The 12,121-nt window shown below is 35.0% G+C and overlaps 1 protein-coding gene across 4 annotated transcripts in view; it reads left to right on the plus strand.

Annotated features, from left to right (window-relative positions):
* The window catches only part of CHD1 (chromodomain helicase DNA binding protein 1), a 122,204-nt gene that overhangs the window by 22,137 nt on the left and 87,946 nt on the right, over positions 1–12,121 (plus strand). For all 4 annotated transcript variants that reach the window (XM_078153108.1, XM_021009211.2, XM_078153109.1 and 1 more), the window contains exons 3-4: positions 9,673–9,874; positions 10,782–10,886. In XM_078153108.1, the coding sequence (XP_078009234.1) occupies positions 9,673–9,874; positions 10,782–10,886 (307 nt within the window). The remainder of the gene's footprint in view (positions 1–9,672; positions 9,875–10,781; positions 10,887–12,121) is intronic.

Consider the following 12,121-nt stretch of genomic DNA (forward strand, 5'->3'; position numbering starts at 1 on the left):
CAATAGATGAGCACCTTCTTAATTTCCAGCTCTTTGCCACCACTAAAAGAGTTGCCATAAGTATTTTTGTACATGTGGCTTCTTTTCTTCTTCTGTTAAAAATCTGGAATTATAAGCTGAGTAGTGGTATTTCTGGGTCAAAGGGTATATACAGTTTAGTAACTTTGGGGGCATAGTTTCAAATTGCTTTCCAGACTTTCAGATCATTTTAACATTTTTATTTAAGGTTTTGAGTTCTAAATTATATCCCTTCTTCCTTCTCCCTTCTCCTTTCCTCTCCTTTACCTGTGACAGTAAGCAATCAGATATAGGGTATACTTGTGCAGTTGTGTAAAACAGTTCCATACTTGTCATTTTGTACAAGAATACTCAAAAGAAAAAAAAATGGAAGAAAGTGAAAAATGGTATGCTTTAGTCTGTATTCAAACAACTGTTCTTTCTCTGGAGGCAGATAGTCTGCTTCATCATTAGTTCCTTGGGATTGTCTTGGATCATTTCATTGCTGAGAATAGCCCAAGTCATTCACAGTTCTTCATCAAACAATATTGCTGTTACTGTATACAATGTTCTCTTGACTCTGCATCAGTTCATGTAAGTCCAGGTTTTTCTGAAATCATCCTGCTTGTCATTTCTTATAGTACAATAATATTCCATCACAATCATATACCACAGATTGTTTAGCCATTCTCAGTTAATGCACATCCCTTCGATTGCCAGTTCTTAGCCACCACAAAAAGAACTGCTATAAATATTTTTGTACACATAGGTCCTTTTCCCTTTCTTTTGGATGTCTTTGGGATTTAGACCTAGCATTGCTATTGCTGGATCATAGGGCATGCAGAGTTTTATAGCCCTTTAAGCAAAGTTCCAAATTGCTTTCCAGGGTGGTTGGATCAGTTCACAGCTCCACCTGCAGTACATTTTTATTTTCCCATAGCTCCTCCAGCATTTTTCATTTTCCTTTTTTGTCATTTTTACCAGCATTTTTCATTTTCCTTTTTTGTCATTTTTGCCAATCTGATGGATGTGAGTTGGTATCTCAGAGTTGTTTTGCTTTGCATTTCTAATTCTTAGTGATTTTTTGAGCATTTTAATAGCATTTTCAATGTCATTTTTAATGATAGGTTAATCCTTCAAAAACTCTTCTTATCTTTTGGCCGTTGAACAATTTGGAATGGCTCTTATTCTTATGAATTTGAATTAGTGCTGGTAATGAGACCTTTATCAGAGAAACTAGCTGCTAAGATTTTACCCAGTTACCTATTTCCCTTCTACTGTTAGCTTAATTGGTTGTATTTCTGTAAACTTTTAAAATCTTGTGTAATCAAAATTAACCACTTTGCTGTGATCTACTTTGTCTCTTGTTTGGTCATGACACTTCCCCTATCCATAGATCTGCAGGATAATTTCTTCCTTGCTCTTCTAATTCGTTTATGGTGACACACTTTATGTCTAAATCAGCTTAATCTTTCTATATGTTGTTAGGTGTTGTCTATATAACTTCGCTTTTGTCAGACTGCTTCCCTGTTTTCCCAATAGTTTTTATCAAGTAGTACATTCTTTTACCCCAGTTGCTGAGATTGTTGGGTTTATCAGCACTAGGCCACTAAGTTCATATACTACTGTATTTTGTTTACCATATCTATTCCACTGCTTGACCTATTTCTTACCCAGTGCCAAATTATTTTGATGATTACTGCTTTGTAGTGTATAGTTTGAGATCTGGTATTACTAGGCTCCTTTTCCTTGTTATTCCCTTGAGATTTGTAACCTCTTGTTCTTTCATATGAATTGCAGTTAAAATGGGAATCAGATGCTCAGAACTAGGATTTGCAGTTCCTCATTTGTCATTATTGGAATCAGCATTATTTTGAAATTAAGGGTCTTTTGCATTTTTTTCTAAATCAAGCAATAGTCTTTTCAACCAAGTGATTTTGATTTGTTTGTTAAAAGTCAACATACACTATGCTGTGCACAAACTCCAAAGGGAGTTAGTTTCTTTTCTATTTTATCCTGTAGTTGCAAAGGGGAAATAAAAAGTTTCACTTAAGTCATTAGAGAGAGGAAGACGTTTAGTTTAGAGTTGGTATTCTAGAAAGCAGATATCTTGAATACATAGCATTGAGAAAAGTTCTAAGAGCAGGTCAACTCAGTGATAATTTCTATATAGCCTATAATATACTTTGTTTATATATGCTGTATATTCAGCAGAGGGCTTTAGTTGGTGCTTACATAATCACTTTCATTGCTTGGTCTTCAATATGTAACTGGAAATTCAGACCAACTTTTAAAAAAAAAGCAGCAGATTCAGTGGGGGTTTTTTTGCTTTCAGTTTTTGAAAATCTCTTATTTGATTTTCGTGTTTTGTTTTGGTGGTTTTTTAAAATTTGTTTGGTTTTCTGGTGTTTTTTAGTTGTATACCCAATTTGTTGATATGTTCATTCACTCTTTTGTTGATGGAAGTGTTTGGAGATATAAATTTTCTCCTAAGGACTACTTTGGCTGCATCTTCCAAATTTTGGTATATTGTCTCATTGTTGCCATTATCTTTAATGAAGTAATATAATATTTCAGTTATTTGTTCTTTGGTCCATTCATTGTTTAGGATTAAGTTATTTAGTCTTCAGTTGACTTTTAATCTTTCTTCAATTATATTAAATACAATTTTATTATGTTGTGTTCAATAAAGGATATGTTTAATATTTCTGCTTTTATGCTTTTGTTTGTGAGGGTTTTATGCCCTAACATATGGTCAACTTTTGTAAAGCTACAATTCCCAGTTGAGAAATATATCTACTCCTTTGTTTTCCCATTCAGGTATTGTCAAAAGTCTATATCTTTTTTTTAAACATCCTATTCCATTTCTTAACTTGTTTAATTTTTTGGTTAGCTTTATCTAGGTTTGAAAGGACTACATTGATGTACCCCACTGTTAGAGTTTTACAATTTCTCTGTAATTCATTTTTTTTTCCCTTACATATTTAGGTGCTATGGCATTCAATGCATATGTTTCATATTGATGTTAGTTTATTATTTTATGGTACCTTTTAGAAAAATATACTTTTCATTTTTATTTCTTTTATTCAGGTCTGTTTTTTGCTGTTGCCTTGTTTAAATCATGATCAGTACCCCTGCCTTTTTAATTTCAGCTGCAGGAAAATAGATTATTTTCCAGCCTTTTATTTTAACTTTGGGTGAATCATTATGTTTCTAACAAGTTTCTTATAAACATTTTTGGATTCTGCTTTCTTATTCATTCTGTTAATCTTCTTTCATTTTATGAGTGAGTTCATTCCAGCAACAAGACTTCTCAAAAGTTATTTTTGATAAAAATTCTTCCAAATTGTATTATGCGCTTTCCTGACTTTTAAAACACTCTAAACATGATTGAGCTTTTTTTTTTCAAAATGTTTCAAGATTGTCATTATGATAATCAGCAATTGTGTTATGCAGTGATATATTGATGTCTTCAGGATCTCAGGTGTTTAAAAATAAAACTATAGCTGTGTAATGTCAATAGGCAATCACAACTTCACAACACTATGTGAAAACTAGGTTTATTATAAAAGAAATGAACATGCATGTGGAACCCAAAGAGTTCATAATCCGTAGAGAAGTTTATATTTTTATAGCAGCAGGACAAAAGAAGGAGGAGGGTCATGGCATGTGAGGAGTAAAGGTGGGAAAAGGAAAAAAACCCTCCAAGTGGTAGGAGCAAGGTTATAGCAAAAGCTGCATTTGTTTCCCTTGAAAACCACTAAACTATGAAGATAGGGTGGTCTGCTTATCTACGTGGGTCCTAGCTGCACAAGCCTAGCTCAGACTGTCTGGCCTCCTGTCAACTCCCAAGGACACACAGGGAGTCCAGTTTTGGATGAAAACAACAAATTATGTAAAGGGGGGTGTGGTACTTTGTCTTTGACACATTCAGGGCCTCTGCATGCTATGGGTCCATTGTTTTTGGAAAATATGGCAACTCAAAAGACAAGTTTAAGGAGCCCCTTAACAGTCCTTAACAGTTATTGAAGCCTACATTAAATAACCTTAGGCTGTTAGCACTTTTTGAATTCTTGTGTCTGGCTTCTTAGTCTGTCTTTCTCTTCTCTTAATGTCATTGTGCTTGTCTGTAGTAGCTCCTATCTTTCCTTACTGTGGGTCATGTTGTTAGAATGGTATGTAACAAAGCAGCTTTCATTGTCCCTGCTTCAGTAACAGCATTTAGTGCTAAAGCACTAAAGATTTGCAAGATGCTTTCCTTATAATATGTGATGCAAGTAGTTGCAAGTATTATTCTACCCTTCCCCCATTTTTCAGGTTAGCAAACCGAGGCTCTTATAGTATCACTTGCCTATGTGCACGTAGCTAATAAATGTCAAAAGTGGGATTCAGTGCCAGGTCTCTTTATATTCTCCATCACTTTTTCCACTGTACCATACTAACGTTGATGGAATTTTTGATCCAAGAGAATGAGCCTGTCTTAGCAAATGTTCAATATTGTCTGGTTGAATGATTTTAGATACTTAGTTTATGTTAGAATTTTCTAAACTGAGAGGGTAAGTGAATTGCTATAGGTACAGTTTACTTGGATTTTACAAAGCATTTGATAAAAGATTTTCATACTATTTATATGGGAAAAAAATGGACAATTGTAGAGTAGATAATAGTGGGTCAATTTGGAATAGTTTGATCAGACCCAAGGAGTAGTGATTGATAGTTTGATTATAAAAAGTCAGTAGCTGGTGGAATGTCCCATAGATTTTTGCTTGGACCTATGTTGTCTAACATTTTTATTATGGATTTGTAAATGACACAAAGCTAGGAGGGATAGCTAATGTACTGGTTTAGAACCAAAAAGATCTGAAAAATTAAGAGATTGAACTGACTCTAAATTTCATAGGGATAGATGTAAAATCTTATATTTGAGCTCAAAGAAATGGGCTTTATAAAACCAAGACAGAGGAAGCATGTTTAGATAACAGTCTGTATGAAAGAAAAAAAAGATCTAGGAATTTTAGTGGACTGTGAGCTTAATAAGAATCCACTTTGTGATAGTTTAGCCACAAAAGATAAGTGAGCTTTGGCTGTCTTAAGAGATGAGTAGCTTTCAGGAATAATAAGTGGGTTTTACTTGTGTATTCTGCCATGGTCAGATCACATCTGGAATAAATTGTGTTCAAATTATATTGATAAGCTAGGAGCATCTAGAGGAGGACGAGCAGTATTTAACAAGTATATCAACAAGTATTTAAGTTCCTACTACGTATACCAGGCATAGGAGTGAGGGATACAAAGAATGAAACAGTTTCTCCTCAGAAAGAGGTCTTACATTCTAGTCAGGGAGATAAGTACATGTGAAAGTGCCTATGTGTGTACCTACATATACATGCACGCACATGCATACACACACACACATTCTTGCATGCACACTTCTCTCTGCAACATGCAAAACAGGTGGTCAGCCTTTGCTTGTAGATCTTCAGTGAGGGAGAAATTCTAATTTTTAGGAAGTTTTACTTTAGAGTAAACCTAAATTTCTTCTTTGCAACTTCTACCAGTTGATTCCAGTTTTGCCCCTTAGGTTCATACAGAATAAAATATCTAGATACAAAGTTAGTAAATACAAATCTGCAAAGTAATATTAAATACAAGATAAGAGGGAGGGGAGGGAGCTAGCAGTTGGAGTGAATAGGAAAAAGCTTTGTCAAGAAGATAGTGCTTCAGCTGTTTCTAAAAGGAGAGGGACTCTGTGAGGCAGAGGTAAAGAGAGTGCATTTCAGGCACGGAAGATAGCCAGTACAAAAAGACACACAAATGGGAGATAGTGTCATGTGTATGAAAGTAAGCTTGACTGGATCATAAAGTGTGGAACAAGAGTAATGTCCAGTGATGCCGGAAAGTTAGGTTGGGGCTAGATTGTGTAGTGCTTTAAAATCTAAATAGAGGACTTTATATTTTATTTTAGAAGCAATAGGAAGCCATTAGAGATGATTGAGTAGAGGAATCACATGGTTAGATCTGCATTTAAATTACTTGGGCTGCAGTATGTAGAATGGACTAGGCTAGGGAAAGACTTCAGACAGAGAGACCATTTAGGAAGCTGTTGCAATAATGTGTAATAAGGTTGTAGGTGTGTGAGTGGAGGGAAAGGTTCAGACATGAGAGATATGAAGGTAGAAATGGAAAGATCTGGCATCTGACTACGTGAAAGGAAGGGAGAGTGAGGAGTCCAAGATAATGCTGAGGTTATGAGCTTGGGAGACTGGAAAGATGGAAATGCCTTCAATAGAATTAGGGATTTTTGGAAGAAAAGAGGGTTTAGAGGGAAAGGTAATGGGTTCAGTTTTGTATATGTTAAGTTTAATGTCTCAGGGACATCCACTTTGAAGTCTTTAGTGGCTAGTGGATGATGTCAAATGGTGAAGGGCCTCAAAATCATGCTATATGGTTTGACTGAGAGAACTTGATATGTTTATCTGAGATAAGAGAATACTCAGGGAACATGACAAGTGTTTGAAGGGCTGCCATGTAGAAGTGATATTAGACTTATTCTTTATGAACCTGGTAGGTGATGGGTAGAAGCTGCAATGAGGGAAATTTAGGTTTAACGTAAGTGAAGACTTCCTAATGATTGGATCTATTTGAGAGTAGAATGAACTACTCTCAGAAGTAGTAGGTTCTCACTCATTGAGGTCTGCAAGCACAGGCTGGATGACCACCTGTTAAGTATATTGTAGAGGAAATTTGCAAGCCAGTTTATATTCTAGAGGGGCAGCTAAGTGGTGCAGTGGATAGAGTGCTGGGACTGGAGTCAGGAAGACTCCTCTTCCTGGTTTCAAATTTGGCCATTTACTAGCTGTGTGACCTTCGACAAGTAACTTAACCTTGTTTGCCTCAGTTTCCTTATCTGTAAAATGAGCTGGAGAAGAAAATGGCAAACCACTCGAGTATCTTTGGGGTTGCGAAGAGCCCTCTATGACTGATAACTACTGAGCAGCAACTTATATTCTAAAAGTCTTGTTGTCCTTAAGTGCAAGAACACAGAATCATAAAATTTCAGAGTTAGAAGATAACTCAGTGGTCATCTAGCCCAATCCATATCTTAGTCTGCCCAGACATTGTATCTCGTTGCATCATTTGCTTCTAAAACTTTAGATGAGCTTTAGTCTCCCCAGTTCCTGGAAATTTGGGGCTCCATTTGTGGAGGCTCCATTGAAAGGAGCTACAGTGTAAGAGTTTCTCAGGCCCCTCCAAAGCCTTACTAGGCTGTCCTGGTCTAGAAGCCATATAGCATCCTGACAGTGCAGAACATAGGCTACAGATGGAGCTGGACACATTTTAAGCCAGTCTAAAAGGTGAGACCTGAATTAGTTATGTGAACTGGGTGAAGGAGCACAGAAGCATTTTCAAAGGAAATGGACTTTCCGTGGTGTATACTTTGTGGTATTTCATGTGTATTATTCACTGACATGTGATGAGTGAGACTGAGAGATCTCCTTTTCACATTGTGAACTGTTTGTCTCTGTCTCAGAGAATATAGGGACTAGTGATTTCTGCCAGGTACAGTTCTGAGTCCTTGCTCTTTAGGATGACATTTCTCATACTTGCCTCCCTCAAGAATGATGACTGAGAGTTCTAGTGATTGGAATTAGGGTGCCTTCTTAAAACCTAGAATCAGCATTTTCTGAGTCAGGATGGCCTGCCATACCTGATATTTATTTATCTCTACCCTCCCCCCCCCCACCTGACAGAATGATGAGCCAGAGTGATAGGGTCAGCCACAACTTGAGGACTTTTTTCTTTTCTTTTCTTTTTTTAAATTGTAATTCCTGCCACTTCCCTCTTTTGGTCTAATGATTGGTATTTGTCATTAGGAGGAAGTAGACAGTTCTGGATCAGGAAGAGGATCCTTCTGGTAATGAGGTTTTCCATAATGCCTAAAGAGGAATAATTTGTAATAAATTTAGACATATAGATGGATGGAATGAGGATTCTGAATGGGTTTTAAGTATCCAAAAGAATTGTTTGTGTTTGATCCTGTAGATCAGTGATGTAAACTCAAATAGAAAAAGGATCCCTGTGGGAACCATATAGATTTAGAAAAACAGAAATTAACATCTGTGTTGTATTGTGTTTATGTTTGTTTTGCTTGACATTTCCTAATTACATTTTAATCTGGTTCTAACTGCACTCTGGAGTTTTGCATGGGTCAAGAGTTTGCCGCCTCTGCTGTAGATGAGAGCTTCTTAAACTATGGGACCCACAGTTTAAGAAGCACTTAAGGTCATGAGTGGAAAAAGTTTTAAAAGCCCTGCTCTAGATAATAGGAAGCAGAATTGATTGGATATGGGATTTGCATGGTAATATTTGAGCCTTTCACTTTCATCTATGTGAAGGATGCATTGGAGAGGCAACAGATTATTTTTATAGAATAATATCCACATTTTGTGATAATTACATATATTACTAGGAAAGGCTTGAAAACTATGTTGCATCTTAGTAACTAACTGCCTTGCCTATCAGTTTTCAGAGGAAGAAACTTTTTGGTAGCTAGGTGATACTGTGGCTAAAACAGTTCAGATTGGGCCTCTGACACTTACTACTTGTGTGACCCTGGGCAAGTCCCTTCTATCTGCCTCAATTTCTTCAACTGTAATGTAGGAACATTAATGCCTCCCAGAGTTGTTGTGAGGATCAAATGAGATAATATTTGTAAAGCACTTAGCAGAATTCCTGGCACATAGTAGGCACTTAATGAATGCTTGTTTCCTTCTTCCTTCCCTCCCTCCCTCCCTTCTTTCCTTCCTTCCTTCCTGACTTCCTTCATTGAAATTAAACCAAGTAAAAGATGCTCCAAATCACTCAAAATTAGAGAAATGCAAATTTCTCTAGAGAAATTCAGAAACTCAGAGGTTCTACTTCACACCTGTTAGATTGTCGGAGTTGACAAAAAAATGAAAATGATAGGTATTGGCAGGGTTGTCAGAACATAGGCCATTGATGAATTCCATTGATATTGGAGCTGGGAATTGGTCCAAGCATTCTAGAAAGCAGTTCAGAACCAGACTCAAGTCACAGAACCATGCATGCTCTTTGATCCAATGAAACTACTCCTAAGCCTATATTCCAGAGACTTAATTAAATATATTTTAAAAATAGTTATAGTAGTGAACTAGAAACTAAAGGGGTGGTCACCAATTAGGAAATGGGTGAATGAATTTTGATATATAAATGTAATGGAAGGTTACTGCAATGCTAAAAGGAATGATTTCAGAAAAACCTTGGAAGACTTGTATAAATTGATTTAGGGTTAAGTGAATAGAACCAGGAGAACAATTTAATAATAGCAAAACACTATAAAGAAAAGAGGCCAATATGGCTGAAAGATGAAATAATAGAGTCTTGAAATATTAGCATTATTATTAAGATGTTAGAGTTTTTTCCAAGTTGTCAGTGAGGGTCATTGGTAGATGAACAGATTGTGATCCTGGGCAAATTATTTAATTACTCTGCTTCATTTCCCCAGTCTGTAGCATAAGAACAATCCTTTGTGAAAATGAGATTGTGGTGTTGGAGGAAATGTTTGTTCAACAAGTTATCATTTCAAGAAAGATTGAACTGTGCTGCTGGTGAATGGTTTAAAATTAATAGAAACTATTTAATTTAAAATTACAGCCAGTCGGATGATGATTCTGGATCAGCCTCTGGATCTGGTTCTGGATCAAGCTCCGGAAGCAGTAGTGATGGGAGCAGCAGTCAGTCAGGCAGCAGTGATTCTGACTCCGGGTCTGACTCAGGCAGTCACTCTGATTCTGAGTCAGATACTTCTAGAGAAAAGAAAGTACAATCAAAACCACCAAAAGTTGATAGCTCTGAGGTAAAAAACAAAACATTCTAATGTATGTATCTTGTATTATTACATTTTTTCCTTAGTTCATTTTTAGACATTTTTAAAGGATTCTTTTCCTTTTAAAAATACATAAAATTTTAAAAATAGTAAATTTTCATTTCAGCCTTACTTTCTGCAGATATTTTGCCTATGTATTTAGGAATTATTTTTGGCAGCAAAAAAAATGATAGGTGGCTAAAATAAAGCACCTTAGTCCATGAATTGCAAATATGGGAACACAGATCTTGCATATTTCAGAAGCAAAACATAACTGTCTCTTTTCTTCTGAAACTCTGTTCATTAATTAGTTCTTAATGAATAAAGGTTAGAAAATATTTTGTAAGGTCATCTAATTCATCTGCCTCAAAATGATTCTGTTTCTATATTTAGATTCTTTAATATCTATCAATAGCAGGAAAATCTAAGCAAACTCACTTCCTCTAGAGATACTTGGTATAATGCTTTTTGATCAAAATAAGCTACCGTAACTAAAATGTTTAGATGTTCATATTAAATAATATTATATCAGTTTAGCACATCTGTATGTCTGCATATATCAGATATATTAGATATAACATGTTATATCTAATGTATTTCTTGATAATACATCATTTCTCTTTATAATGATTTCTTTTTCTTTTAAGGTTAGTGTACTGTTAGTATTTTTGCAAATACTACTAAAAGTTTAAGCGTATTTCTACAATTGTAGTGCAGTTTGATAAATTGTACTGTATCTATTATGTTCATGTTTTGAAATAGTCTAAGTATTTAGAGCAGTGAATTCTATGAATGAAAATGTTTGTACTCATTCCCCTGCTTTTTATATAGATTTAATTGATTATCAGTTATGTAAACCTTTTAGACTTTTCTGTTTACCATTTTTTTCTCTTTTTAGTTTTGGAAATCAAATCCTAGTGTTCTGGCTGTCCAAAGATCTGCAATGCTTAGAAAGCAGCAGCAGCAGCAACAACAAACTTCCTCCAATAGTGGATCAGAAGAGGTGAACTTTTAGGAGACTATTTTTTAATTTGACACGGTGTTTTGTAGATCAGTCAAACTCTTAAGAAAATGTATATATTTTGAAAGACTGGTTAGGGGAAATGACTGCCCTTCAAAAAAATATTGTCTGTATGTTTGCTCTAGGATAATTTGTATACTCTTTTGAATTTAAATTCAAGGAGCCTGGACTATGACTCACAGAACACACTCAGGACAGCATTGATTTGCTATCAAAGTGATGATGTTGCTTTCTGAACCTTGACTACATTTGAAAAACAGAATGAACATTTTTGGAAATCTGATTCCTTCATTAAATACTTAACTCAATTTTTGAGGCATCTTGGTACTTTTAAAGAAATGCTGTAAAGGAGTAAGGGGGCCCTGATTTGACTATGTGACTGACCTTTGGCACAATCATTTAACCTTAGTGGACCTTAGTTTTCTCATTAATGAAATGAAGAAGCTAGAATAGATGAATCTCTAAAGTCCCTTCAACTTTAAATCGGTGATCCTATGATCAAGTATAATATATTAAGTTTAAGCAATAAAAAGGATAGAAACTTTAGCAATGCAGTACAAAGTTTTAGGATTTCACATACATACTGCTTCCTTATATAAACCTTATTTGTTGCTAGCACACAAGGAATGCTAAAAAATTTAACTATAGTATATTCTTATTTACTTCATATGTAAAATTGAATTGACTGTGACTTACTTAACATGTTTAAGTTATCAATTCTCTGCCTTCATTTGGGAATTCATAAGGAAGTGGAATTCCAGGTACCATTGCAGTTATTTCAGAAAATTCAGATAAGCATTTAAGCCACAAACTTGTTCTCTAAAGTAGGGTAGAGAGTAAAAACAAAAAGATTCTTGCAAACTAATTTAACTTTCATCTTTAAAACTAGTAGTACACCTATATATTTCTTGAAAATTGTACCTTTTTGATAACTAAGTAGTTTGTATTTCTTTGAAAAATTTTGAATTTCTCATTTGATTGATTTGACACAAGCCCAAGTTCTTATTTTGGTTTTATTAAATAGACCTATAATAGCAATTCATTTTTTTTTTGAATCAGCGTGATTGAAATCCAAAGGATATATAAAAATGTTTGTTTTCTATTAACATTTCTGGAATTCAGTGTTCAATTTTTAGAAGAATTACTTTAAACCACCCTGCTTCCCTCAAAATGCCTACAAATTTTTATATGTATATGAACACAAATATACATCTATA

This window comes from Phascolarctos cinereus, unplaced genomic scaffold (genome assembly GCF_003287225.1).
Source record: "Phascolarctos cinereus isolate Bilbo 61053 unplaced genomic scaffold, phaCin_HiC Scaffold_4;HRSCAF=312, whole genome shotgun sequence".
Lineage (NCBI taxonomy): Eukaryota > Metazoa > Chordata > Mammalia > Diprotodontia > Phascolarctidae > Phascolarctos > Phascolarctos cinereus.